The sequence below is a fragment of the Capricornis sumatraensis genome, chromosome 5 (genome assembly GCF_032405125.1).
Source record: "Capricornis sumatraensis isolate serow.1 chromosome 5, serow.2, whole genome shotgun sequence".
In the NCBI taxonomy this organism is placed as follows: domain Eukaryota; kingdom Metazoa; phylum Chordata; class Mammalia; order Artiodactyla; family Bovidae; genus Capricornis; species Capricornis sumatraensis.
The window spans coordinates 9,366,792-9,380,690 of NC_091073.1; the positions used below are offsets into that span (position 1 = coordinate 9,366,792).

The window sequence follows — 13,899 nt, forward strand, 5'->3', positions numbered from 1 at the left end:
TGGCCATCACAGCTTCTGCCCTGGGGCTGGCCCTAGCCCTCCTGCCTGTCTTATTCCAACTCCTCCCCGCTTGCGGTTGTTCAGTCGCTAAGTCACGTCCGACCCTTTGCGACCCCATGAACTGCAGCATGCCAGGCTTCTCTGTCCTTCACTCTCTCCCAGAGCTTGCTCAAACTCATGCCCATTGAGTTGGTGATGCCATCCAACCATCTCATCCTCTGTTGCCCCCTTCTCCTCTTTTCCTCAATCTTTCCCAGCATCAGGGTCTTTTCCAGTCAGTTGGCTCTTCGCATCAGATGGCCAAAGTATTAAAGCTTCAGCATTAGTCCTTCCAATGAATATCCAAGACTGATTTCCTTTAGGATGGACTGGTTGGATCTCCTTGCAGTCCAAGGGACTCTCAAGAGTCTTCTCCAACACCACAGTTCAAAAACATCAATTCTTCGGTGCTCAGCTTTCTTTATAGTCCAACTTTCACATCCATACATGACCACTGGAAAAACCATAGCTTTGACTAGACAGACCTTTGCTGGCAAAGTGATGTCTCTGCTTTTTAATATGCTGGTGATGATCACAAAGGTGAAGGTGATGATGATGGAGGTGAAGGTGATGATTGTAATATGGTGGTGATGGTGATGATGGTGGAGGTGATGGTGGTGATGGTGGAGGTGATGGTGATAATCATGGAGGTGATGGTGGTGATGGTGGAGGTGATGGTGGTGATGGTGGAGGTGATGGTGATAATCATGGAGGTGATGGTGGTGATGGTGGAGGTGATGGTGATGATGGTGGAGGTGATGGTGATAATCATGGAGGTGATGGTGGTGATGGTGGAGGTGATGGTGGTGAGGGTGGAGGTGATGGTGATAATCATGGAGGTGATGGTGGCGATGGTGATTATCATGGAGGTGATGGTGGTGATGGTGGAGGTGATGGTGGTGATGGTGGAGGTGATGGTGGTGATGGTGGAGGTGATGGTGGTGATGGTGGAGGTGATGGTGATAATCATGGAGGTGATGGTGGTGATGGTGGAGGTGATGGTGATAATCATGGAGGTGAGGGTGGTGATGGTGGAGGTGATGGTGGTGAGGGTGGAGGTGATGGTGATAATCATGGAGGTGATGGTGGTGATGGTGGAGGTGATGGTGGTGAGGGTGGAGGTGATGTTGATAATCATGGAGGTGATGGTGGTGATGGTGGAGGTGATGATGATAATCATGGAGGTGATGGTGGTGAGGGTGGAGGTGATGGTGGTGAGGGTGGAGGTGATGGTGGAGGTGATGGTGATAATCATGGAGGTGATGGTGGTGAGGGTGGAGGTGATGGTGGAGGTGATGGTGATAATCATGGAGGTGATGGTGGTGAGGGTGGAGGTGATGGTGGTGAGGGTGGAGGTGATGGTGGAGGTGATGGTGATAATCATGGAGGTGATGGTGGTGAGGGTGGAGGTGATGGTGGTGATGGTGGAGGTGATGGTGGTGAGGGTGGAGGTGATGGTGATAATGGTGGAGGTGATGGTGATAATCATGGAGGTGAGGGTGGAGGTGATGGTGGTGATAATAGAGGGGATGGTGAAGATTATGTTTATGGTAGTGGTGATGGTGATGGTGGTGTTAGTCCTACTGAGAAGTCATCATGTATCCAGCACTGTTCTCAGTGCTTCAGGTATCTGTGTCATGTAACCCTCACAATAACTTTCTGACCTGGTCTCTGGCCATCGGTAAGCGTTCAGGAGGAGCTTCTGTGGACTCACTCATTGGTTAAGGCTCCCCATCAGAAGATGCAGAAGAGAGACTGGGTGCAGAAGCTGTCATAGCTGTGCAAGGTGTCTTGGGTGGAAGGTGTCACAATTCACGTTACCTTTAGCATTTAAACTCGACCTTGGCGCTGCTGAGCGTGGTACTATGGCCGCACCACCACAATAGACTCTGAGGTGGGGGTGCACTCCAAGTGCCCAGTGGGGATGCACTGTCTGATGTTTTGTCCACGCCAGGAGTGCTGCTGGGAAGCAAGAAGCATCTCAGAAAGCCCATATCACCAGCCTTGAAGACCAGGAGGCTCCCTGAGGGTCATGCGTGTGGGTGAGGAACAGATTGGTGGGCTGGAAACTGCTGAATCCAGAGTTCACTCTTGTGTGAGCTCCTGTGCTGACGTGGAAGCAGGGCTTCCAGGGGCAGAGGAGACCTGCTTGGGATGTGGACACTCCCAACGTCACATTCCTGTCGGGTTTGTTTGCTTCAGTAACTGCGTTTCTTCTAGACCAGAAGAGTTGCTTATATTTTAAATGTAAGTGAAAATATCTCACATAGTCTAGAGTGAGGATTCCATAACTTGGCCCGAGCCTGAAAGAAACCTCATTCCCCCGCCCCAAGCCCCCAAACCCATCGCAGCCCTCAGATGCACGTGTAAATTGAGTTGGGATCCCCTCTGATGTTCCAGCACCACCAGGAAGGCATCCGTGTGTGAGCTGTGTGGTCCCCACACATGGAGGGCAGCATCCTTGCGCAGAGATGCAGGAGCGGGTGTGACAGTAGCTGAACGATCTGTAGGCCCCTCAGAGCGTGCAGGACCCACCTCCTCCAGGGTACAGAGTCACGCATGGGGCCATCTTCCCACACAAGGCCTGTGGAAGCCCTTAGAGGGATGTTAGTGGGGGCCACACGAAGTCTGTGACACATGTCCTCTCAGACAGCACACAGCGGAAGCCAGTGGGTTTCTGATGGGATCCCTGACCTTCAGAGTTTGCTGGGATCGGAGCTGTTGGTGCACTCCGTCTGCCTCTGATATGAGCAACGTCTGTTCCAAGATGCCGCTTAATTGACTGGTACTGGACAGAACACCCAGGAAGGATGCCAGACATGAGACCCTGCTCACTCGGCAGCATCCACCAGGGACCACCAGGGACCAAAGCGGGGGGTCCCCCTTCACTAGGAAGCCTCGGCTAAGGCTGGCAGCACAAAATCGGCCATCAGCCACAAGGACACTCAGGGCCTCTCCTGCCCTGACAATGACTCGGTCATTTCTAAGAAGCTTACTTTCCAAGACAGTCGTCATGGAAAAGAGGAAACTGGATCCAGACTCCAGGAGACTCTGACGTTCCCTGCTTGAAATCTCCACGTCTGCTTGGGATGTGGACCTTTGGAACGTTCACAAATCATTTAAACACCTGCCTGAGGCTGGGCCCACCCACAAGGACCCTAGGGAGTCAGGATGGGGTTCTGGGACCCTAGTCCAGGACACAACCGCTGTTTCATCAAGGACTGGACATGGCTCTGCATCGTGACCAGCAGCCAGGCACCCTGGCTGAGCGGAGTCCCTCCTCCCCCCTCTCCTCTCCCTTCCCTCTTGGCCCTTCTCTTCGTACCATTTTCAAATTTTTTTGAAGTGTAGTTGATTTACAACACTGTGTTAGTTTCAGGTGTATAGCATAGTGATTCACATATGTGTGTGTGTGTGCGTGTACATATATATATACATTCAGATATGTGTGTGCGCATACATATATATACATTCAGGTGTGTGTGTGTGTGTGTGTGTACACTAGCCTGGTGTGTGCGTGTGCATACATATATATACATTCAGATGTGTGTGTGTGTGTGTGTACGCTAGCCTGGTGTGTGTGTGTGCATACATATATATACATTCAGATGTGTGTGTGTGTGTGTGTAGACTAGCCTGGTGTGTGCGTGTGCATACATATATATACATTCAGATGTGTGTGTGTGTACACTAGCCTGGTGTGTGTGTGTGTGCAGACATATATATACATTCAGATATGTGTGTGTGTGTGTGTGTAGACTAGCCTGGTGTGTGCGTGTGCATACATATATATACATTCAGATGTGTGTGTGTGTACACTAGCCTGGTGTGTGTGTGTGTGCAGACATATATATACATTCAGATGTGTGTGTGTGTGTGTACACTAGCCTGGTGTGTGTGTGTGTATATGCGTATATATACATTCAGATATGTGTGTGTGTGTGTGTGTACATATATATACATTCTTTTCAAATTCTTCTCCCTGGTACATTATTACAAGATAGTGGATGGAGTTCCCAGTGCTATCCAGTAGGTCCTTGATGTTTACCTGCGTTATGTGTAGTACTGTATATACGTCCATCCAAACTTCCTAATTTGTATCTTCCTCGTTTCCCTTTTGGTAAGCATAAGTTTGTTTTCTATGTCTGTGGGTCTATTTCTTTTTTGTAAATAAATTCATTTCTATAATTTGTTAGATTCCACATTGAAGTGATATTATATAATACTTGTCTTTCTCTGTCTGACTCATTCTACTCAGTATGACCATCTCTAGGTCCAGCCACGTTGCTGCAAATGGCATTATTCCACTCTTCTTCGTGGCTGAGTGGCAGTTTACATATATACTTACTCTCCCGCTCGTCTTGGCCCCATGCCCCTAACTTGCCCCCTTCCCCTTGGGTGCTGTGACCTGTTGCTCATCTTCTCTATGTGGCCTCTGAGCTGACGGCGCTCCTGGACGAAATGGCACCTCTGTGTCGAGGTTGCTTCCATGTCTTGGTGATTGTAAATAGTGCTACAGTGAACATTGGGGTGCATGTATCTTTTCAAATTGCAGTTTTTATCTTTTCTAGGTATATGCTCAGCAGCAAGAGTGTAGGATCATATGGCAGCTCTATTTTGAGACTTTTAAGGAAACTCTGGAATATTCTCCATTGTGGTTACACCCTCCTTGTCCCTCTCTCTCTCTCAGCTCCCTGGGGAGACCAGACAGCTACAACAACTGAGATAAGACTCCTAGAGGATAAATAACTGCTTTAAAGTTGAATCAACATGTAGGAGACAGGAATCCTCTCCAACTGCCAAAGAAATGGAAGTCAAACAATCTTAAGATATTTTAACCTATCAAAAAATCCTGTTTAAATGGTAGCACCCAGCATTCTGTAAAATGTGGGGAAATGGATGCCTTAAATCAGCCTGAATGATGGTCAATGCTTCCATCCTTTGGAAAAACTCCAGTGATAAGAATTTATCACTTTAAAATGTGATAATATGGTAAAATGTTACTCACATTGTCTGAAAAAGAAGAATTATTTTTAAAAAGTTAATTCTCATTATGACAAGCTCTTTGACCTTTGTGATTTCATTTCCAGCAAAACTTTCTGAGAAAATAATTAGAGGTGTCCCTTCCCAGCTTTCTAGTGGTATGATATACATTATAAAAATTATCGTTAATGTGTTAGGTTAGGATGATAACCTAATTGATAGCAATTACTGCAAATAAGTTTAAAAGCATTTCTCAGTAATAGACAGTTGGCTTGCGGAACTATGGGCAAGCTTCAGCTTTTACACTGTAGCTGGATCATTTACTCAGTAAATATTAATGGAGTACTTCATCCATCAGCTCTCAGCATACAGTGCTGATCTAAGCCAGCTCAGCCTCTGCCTTCTTAGAGCTTACGTTTTCTGAGGGAGAGAGAAACAGTAAATCAGTGTATTAGTGTGCTGTGGACGGTGTAAACTGCCACAGAGTGGCGGGCTTAAACAGCAGAATTCTGGACACCAAAAGTCAGGAATCCAGGTGTGGGCAGGGCTGGTTTTTCTGAAGCCTCTCTCCTCCGAAGATTGCTGTCCTCACCTGTGCCCTGTGTGCCTGTGAAAAATTTCCCCTTCCTATAAGGACACTAGTCATATTGGATTAGACCTGATTTTAACCTAATCATCTCTAAAGAGCTTACTTTCATACACAGTCACATTCTGACCTCAACATATGAATTTGGCGGGGGGAGGGTGGACACAGCCTGTAATGATGAGTAAATGCCTTAATAATACATGGTGATAAATACGAAGCAAAAAGTAAAACTGGGAAAAGAGATTAAAGCGCAATTTGAATATGTTAGCAAGGGAGGATCTCTTCAATAAGACACTGGAAGAAAGAATAGGAAAATACCACAGAATTGCAGAAGAGCTCTCCAGGCAGAAGGAACAGCCGATGAACCAACTGTTGCAAAGGCATGAGGTGAGGACACCCTTGCCCATTCCGGGAGGAGGAAGGACTCCCAGAGCTGAGCAGAGTTCCTGGACAGACTGACAGTCTCGGGCTGGAGTCTGCCTGCTCCAGCCAGGGAGAGTCAATGTTTCAGGAATTTTCTGTGCAATCTGACCTCACCTTGGTAGCTTGAAATTGTCTGCAATGGGAACATGAACAGCAGGGAAATTAGCAAGCCCTGCAAATCTGGGCTCCCACCTGCCCACCCAGAGAGCCAGCTGTGAAACATTTACAACACAGCTGAATATATTGAGAGCCTGGTGAGAGAGGAGGTCAGAGAAAAGGCTGGAGGCAAGTGCCAAGGGCTAAAAAGCCATTTCAAGAATGTGGACTTTAATTCTAAGTGAGATGCAGTGTCTATAGAAGGATTTGAAGGGAAAGGGGACAGGACTGGGTCTTAGTTTTAGAAGGATGACTCTGCAACCACAGGGGAAACAAAGACTCCAGTGGGCAATGCTGGAAGCAGACAGACCAGCAAGGAAGCTGCTGTCAAATGCGGGCGAGAGATGCGAGATGAGGAGCTCTTAGGGGAGCAGTGGAGAGAGGGGGCAGTCTCCAGGAGGCATCTTTGGACCACCAGGACATCGGTGGGGGATGCAGGATACAGAGAAAGAGAGGAGTCAGGGATGACTTATTTAGTTTGGAGCTACCAGCAGGAGGAAGTGGGAAGGAAGAGTCTTGCGAAAAGAGTAGGTTCCTGGAGTAACAGGAGATGTGAGATGGGCGTTTGGATAAATATCCTTGCATTTCAAAAGAGTGAATACACTCTATGTCTGTCATAAGATGCTTTGCCTTTATATGCAGAATAAAACAAAGGAACTTTTAATACAAACCAGCATCAGGACACGCTTGTGTGGGCAAGTGTTGACAACAATCCGTCACTAGAGGGCAGTATAAAGCAATGTTTTCCTATTTGAAGGCCATCTGAGAAATGGTGACTATTAGGCGACAGAGTCAACTGTCGTAATGCAGACGGGCTTCTCCCACCAGAGTCTGTGTCAGGTGGCCCAGACTCTCTCCATCATGAGGTCCTTGATGTTCAGCCACCGTAAAAAGGAGCATTTGAAAACTGACATGTTTAGACTGAGAGGAAAGGTCATTTTTCAGTTACGTGCACTGTGTGCTCTCTGTATTTGCCTAAATGGTAAGCAAGAGACCCCCCTATTGCCACGTGACTCAGTGCACACGTCTGTAAAGGCTAAGGAGCTCATGGCACGCGCAGTTCTTGTGTCCTTGACACAGGCTGGAGCGAGGTCCTGGCGTTTCCGAGGCCCTAACTCACCTCTGCAGCTCTTCCCGCCTGGTTATAGGTGTTTGGAAAGGACAGGAGAGATGCCATTTCTTCCAGAAGTGCCGTCAACTCAGAGGCCACATGGAGCAGATGAATAACAGGTCACATCACCAAAAGGGAAGGGGGACAAGTTAGAGGCTAGGGGTGTGGGGCCGAGAGGCACAAGCTAGTAGACGTATAATAGATAAGCAACAGGCATTTATTGTACAGCACAGAGATCTACAGCCGTTATCTCGCAGCAAAGTATAATTGAGTATGATCTACAAAAACACTGAATCGCTGTGCTGTACACCTGAAATTATTATTAATCAGCTATACTTCAATTTTTTAAAAAGGAAGTTAAACATGAGGGAGGAAAGGAAACAATGAGGAGAGGAATTCTTACAGTCATAGTGTGGTTATTGAGAAACCTGTATGCAGCTCAGGAAGCTACAGTTAGAACTGGACATGGAACAACAGACTGGTTCCAAATAGGAAAAGGAGTATGTCAAGGCTGTATATTGTCACCCTGCTTATTTAACTTATATGCAGAGTACATCATGAGAAATACTGGGCTGGAAGAAGCACAAGCTGGAATCAAGATTGCTGGGAGAAATATCAATAACCTCAGATATGCAGGTGACACCACCCTTATGGCAGAAAGTGAAGAGGAGCTAAAAAGCCTCTTGATGAAAGTGAAAGTGGAGAGTGAAAAAGTTGGCTTAAAGTTCAGCATTCAGAAAACGAAGATCATGGCATCTGGTCCCATCAGTTCATGGGTAATAGATGGAGAAACAGTGGAAACAGTGGCAGCCTTTATTTTGGGGGGCTCCAAAATCACTGCAGCTGGTGATTGCAGCCATAAAATTAAAAGACGCTTAGTCCTTGGAAGGAAAGTTATGACCAACCTAGATAGCATGTTAAAAAGCAGAGACATTGCTTTGCCAACGAAGGTCCATCTAGTCAAGGCTATGGTTTTTCCTGTGGTCATGTATGGATGTGAGAGTTGGACTGTGAAGAAAGCTGAGTGCTGAAGAATTGATGCTTTTGAACTGTGGTGTTGGAGAAGACTCTTGAGAGTCCCTTGGACTGCAAGGAGGTCCAACCAGTCCATTCTGAAGGAGATCAGCCCTAGGTTTCATTGGAAGGACTGATGTCGAAGCTGAAACTCCAATACTTTGACCACCTGATGTGAAGAGCTGACTCACTGGAAAAGACCCTGATGCTGGGAAGGACTGGGGGCAGGAGGAGAAGGGGATGACCGAGAATAAGATGGCTGGATGGCATCACCAACTCGATGCAAGTGAGTCTGAGTGAACTCCAGGAGTTGGCGATGGATAGGGAGGCCTGGCGTGCTGCGATTCATGGGGTCGCAAAGTCAGACACAACTGAGCGACTGAACTGAACTGATTTTATGCGAAGGGAATTGAAGTTTGAGGCTGATTCAACCAAGTTCCAGGGTGAGGGCCAACATCTTGGGAAGAGAGAGACCCCCAAAGGCAGGCTCTGCTGCTTCCCAGCTGCCAGCTGCAGCTGCAGTTATCACCAGCATCATCTCCCCTCCCTCCGCCGCTGCCTTGGGACCGCCCTGATGATGCAGGGGAAGGAGACATGCTTCTCCCAGCCCTGGAGTCCAGACACTAGCACAGCACCTTGGTGACTGGGGAGGGATGCTGTCTCGGGGAACAGGCAGAGCGACTCAGTGATGCCCTCCGTCCAGCCGCGGATCTCTGCCTGGGACCCAGCGCCTGTGCTCACACAGTGGTGTTAGTTATATTCCTCATAGACACTAACTGAAAAAGATACACATTGTTATAGAGAGAAAATACGCATCTTCATCTTTCCCAAATCCTTGAAAGGTCCCAGCAATACTATTAGAGAAACACAATTTTTATTTGTTTGCCTTTTTTTTAACAAAGAATCAAAGAGACCGTTGCTTCTGTTGTGCTCTGGAAGAAACGAAACCTTGTGTGCTTGAATAATTTTTTCTCGTTGTAGAAGAAAGTACAGGTTGCTGTAAGTGAAGTGAAACACTGTGAAAAGTAGGGAATGTGGTGTCTACGGGCAGGTATATACCGCAGAAAGGAAGAGACAGAAAGCATCCTATTCATTGCTTTAGAGTTTACAGATTGTGTATCAAATGTTTTATAGCAGAAAAATACATTCTCAAGTGAAATCTTGCCTAGAAGCCCAGTGCATGAATTCGTGAAAGCTGATGCTTCTTGGACTAGGCCAGAGAGGGGCCCTAGCCCCTGTGTGCAGCTGACTGCTACCCATCCCCCATCCCATCTGGGTGTCACTAAAGCTCCGGCTTGCAAAGTTAGTTTTTTTCCTTAGATACAGCTTATATATTTTGGCTAAAAAGCAGATTTGCTTAATGTTTATGTAAGTTCTTGAAAACTAACTCTAATCTTGAAAAATATATGTATCATTTCATAGTTCAAATCATCAGTGCCTGGGAGTAAATGAGAAGGGTTTTATTTCCATGAAGATGCAGGGATGTCAGCAATTCTACTTCATAGCCATGGCTCAGCCAATAGACTGCAGACTAGCACCTGCAAGGCCACACTTCCCCTGGGATTCCTCATTTCTGTTCTGAGTACCAATCACTAAGGTTATAAATGAACAACTCGTTCTTCTTTCCCAAATCCTGCTCACTTCCCACCAGCATCAGCCTGCCTGCACCTCTCCAACCCCTCACAACAAGCTCAGCAAACCCTCTCTGGGTGCCTCCCACCCACTTCCCCAGACTCTGTAGCGTGAAATGAAACCCTTTGTTTTATTCATCAGATGAATGAGATGGATATTCTCTCTGGAAACAAAACAACAGCCCGTAAGAGATGAAGGTGGGACTCTGCCCCACACCAGAAGCCCCTCCCTGCAGAAGCTATTTCTGATCTAGCCTGTGTCCCCAGTGCCCAGAAGGGTTTCTGGAACACAGCAGGCACTCAATACATATGCTGGTGATTAATGAACAGGATTAATAAACTCAAGCTGATACAAAGCAGTAACTCAACAGAGCAGCCCTTGGAGATTAAGGCATTTGTTCAAAACCGATAGAAGCAGCAAAAAAGTGTCTTGGTAGCTCTCTCTCACTCTTCCTCTCTTTTTATATTTCTCTACCTTTTTTTAATGTTTTAATTGTATTGGAGTATAGTTCCCAGGTGGCTCAATGGTAAAGAATCCGCCTGCCCATGCAGGAGATAATGAGTTTGATCCCTGCATCAGGAAGATCCCCTGGAGAAGGGAATGGCAACCTGCTCCAGTAGTCCTGCCTCAGAAACCCCATGGACAGAGGAGCCTGGCAGGCTGCAGTCCAGAGGGCTGCAAGATTTGCACATGGCTGAGCGACCAAACGGCCGCAGCACAGCTGATTCTCAGGGATTCGGGTGTGTTACACAGCAAAGTGAGTCATCAAATACGCAGGCACGTTCATGCCTTCTCAGGTTATCGTCTCACATAGGCTATCACCGAACATCAGGCAGGTTACCCTGTGCTATACAGCAGAGCTTGTTGGTCATCTGTCTTCTATAGAGTAGTGGGTGTATGTTCATCCCAAGCTCCTGATGTATCTCTTTCCCCTATTTTTTAATGACTTTAAGGTAGAACTGAGACTCACACAATTTGTTTTAATTTTTATAAATCTGGTACATTTGGAAACCTTGCAAACAAAATTTTCTTTCAAATAAGAAATCCTGGATTTTTGCCAAAATTGGCAATACCAAAATGAACACTGGTAAACCAAAACGACTGCAGTTGAAAGATAAAGGCTGCTTTGTCAAACATCTCCACCTTTAGCAAAACCTGCCTAACAGGTAAAGTGTGGAAACTTGGATGGTAATCACGCACAGCTTGCCAGTTTCAGGTTGTTACAGAAAATGCTTATTGAACCCAGTAAAAGTAGAACAAACTGCGGAAAATTCTGCAAGAGGTGGGAATACCAGACCACCTGACCTGCCTCTTGAGATACCTGCATACAGGTCAGGAAGCAACAGTTAGAACTGGACATGGAACAACAGACTGAGTTCCAAGGAGTATGTCAAGGCTGTATATTGTCACCCTGCTTATTTAACTTATATGCAGAGTACCTCATGAGAAACGCTGGGCTAGAAGAAGCAAAAGCTGGAATCAAGATTGCTGGGAGAAATATCAATCATCTCAGATATGCAGATGACACCACCCTTATGGCAGAAAGTGAAGAGGAACCAAAAAGCCTCTTGATGAAAGTGAAAGTGGAGAGTGAAAAAGTTGGCTTAAAGCTCAACATTCAGAAAATGAAGATCATGGCATCTGGTCCCATCACTTCATGGGAAATAGATGGAGAAACAGTGGAAACAGTGTCAGACTTTATTTTTTTGGGCTCCAGAATCACTGCAGATGGTGACTGCAGCCATGAAATTAAAAGACACTTACTCCTTGGAAGGAAAGCTATGACCAACCTAGACAGCATATTAAAAAGCAGAGACATTACTTTGCCAACAAAGGTTCATCTAGTCAAAGCTATGGTTTTCCCAGTAGTCATGTATGGATGTGACAGTTGGACTATAAACAAAGCTGAGTGCCAAAGAATTGATGCTTTTCAGCTGTTGTATTGGAGAAGACTCTTGAGAGTCCCTTGGACTGCAAGGAGATCCAACCAGTCCACCCTGAAGGAAATCAGTCCTGATGTTGAAGCTGAAACTCCAATACTTTGGCCACCTGATGCGAAGAACTGACTCATTGGAAAAGACCCTGATGCTTGGAAAGATTGAAGGCAGGAGGAGAAGGGGATGACAGAGGATGAGATGGTTGCACGGCATCACTGACTCGATGGACATGAATTTAAGTAAGCTCTGAGAGCTGGTGATGGACAAGGAGGCCTGGCATGCTGCGGTCCATGGGGTCACAAAGAGTAGGACACGACTGAGCAACTGAACTGAACTGAACTGAAAGGTAAAACAGACTGCAAAGTAGGTTTTCCCACGCGCTGCTACTTGGGGGAGAAAACACGTCACCCAAGGACGGTGTCATCCAGTAGGCTGTGAAATACTGTTTAATGTGAAATACTATTGCCTTGCCATGTGCAAAAGCGTCTTCTAAATTTTATCTTCCTTGTTTAATCTTCTCCGGATTCAGAATCCAAGTATAAAAAGTCGGGGAGCACACGTACCTGGTCCGCTCAGAAATAAGTGACAACTGTCATATACATCAGGGAAGCGGGTGACAAATGGGTCTCATCGCATAGGACTGACGTGAGAGGAGCAGGAGCGCCCCTCAGTGGCTGCGTGATGTGGGCACACCCAGGTTTATCGCAAGGCTCTGCACACTGGGCGCTGCGGTCCACAGGAACCGTGGGGCTAAGGGCGCCACCTCTGGCCTTCCCTGGAAGAGCAAAGAGGGCCGGCCTGGACTCAGGGAGCTCATGCTTGGGCTGAAGAAGGTGTGTGGGCAGCTGTGTGTGACCTCACTAGATTTTTTCTTTATCCTAAACTCATCTCAGTCTTGTTATCACTCTTCAGTTGAAAATGTGTGTGAACCCAGCACTGATTTGTTTCAGGAAATGATTCCTGAAACGATGAGGTGTTTTTACTCCTGTTGGAAAAAACGTGCAAGCATTAGCTGCTTAGTTACGTCAGAACTCTTTGCGACCCCATGAACTGCCGCCCGCTAAGCAACTCTGTCCGTGGGAATCTCAGGCAACAATACGGGAGTGGGTTGCCATGCCCTCCTCCAGGGGAATCCTCCTGACCCAGGGATCAAAACTGTGTCTCCTGCATCCCCTGCTTTGCAGGTGGATTGTTTACTGCTGAGCCACGAGGGGAGCCCCCTGTTGGAAAGTATCCATGTAAAACAAACCATGACCAGGAAAATGGAGTCAGAGGCAGTCGCTGGTTCTGTGAGCAAAGTCCCTGGAGCTGACATGGCCTGAGGCCACCCTTTCTTCTGCAATCTTGAGCCCTCTGGTCAGGACACTTGTCATCTCCACCTGGAGCTGAGAAATCTGGCCACATCTGGTCAGTGGCGTTCCTTTGCTAGACCCTATGAAGCTGCTTGCATTAAGCCTTTCCACACAGGTGGGAGCAGGCCCCAGAGTCGGAGCCCTTCAGGTGTATCCAGTCCTCTGGGCAATTTCTGCGGACCCTGGGCTCACCATGACGTGTCGGTTTTACTTGCTGAACCATCAGGATCTAATCGTCATACTCTCAGGAGTGCCTCACAAGCAGCATCCTCTTTCCTGCCCCCATTTCTGTCTAGGCTGCCATTAACTGATGTGACCTCGAGCAAGCTGATTTACCTTTTTTGAACCAAAGCTATGGAAGTCATAAAATTTTAGCATTTGAGGCAGGATTTGGGTGCCACATTTTCTGAGCTCACTGGATTTGGGTGCCACAATTTCTGAGCTCACTTCCAAATTGTGGTCAGTGATCTCAAGAAGAAAGAAGCCAAAAGCGAGCCTTTGTGTACAGTGGAGCTGAGGTCTGCACGGAGACCCTTGGAACTGTGACCGATCCTCTTCTTGAGGCAATTCCCTGTGAGTGTTCTGCTCAGACTCACCTCTGCTCAGGTACATTACGCATGCTTGTCCCACCCCACAGAGTTTCCCTAGAGCAGTTTGTCAATTTAC

At 47.0% G+C, this 13,899-nt stretch overlaps 1 protein-coding gene across 1 annotated transcript in view; it reads left to right on the forward strand.

Moving 5' to 3' along the window:
- Positions 1-818: 818 nt before the first annotated feature.
- Positions 819-13,899, forward strand: part of COBL (cordon-bleu WH2 repeat protein) — a 346,405-nt gene continuing 333,324 nt past the window's right edge. Inside the window, exon 1 of the mRNA XM_068973146.1 lies at positions 819-1,232. Within this exon, the coding sequence (XP_068829247.1) occupies positions 819-1,232 (414 nt within the window). The remainder of the gene's footprint in view (positions 1,233-13,899) is intronic.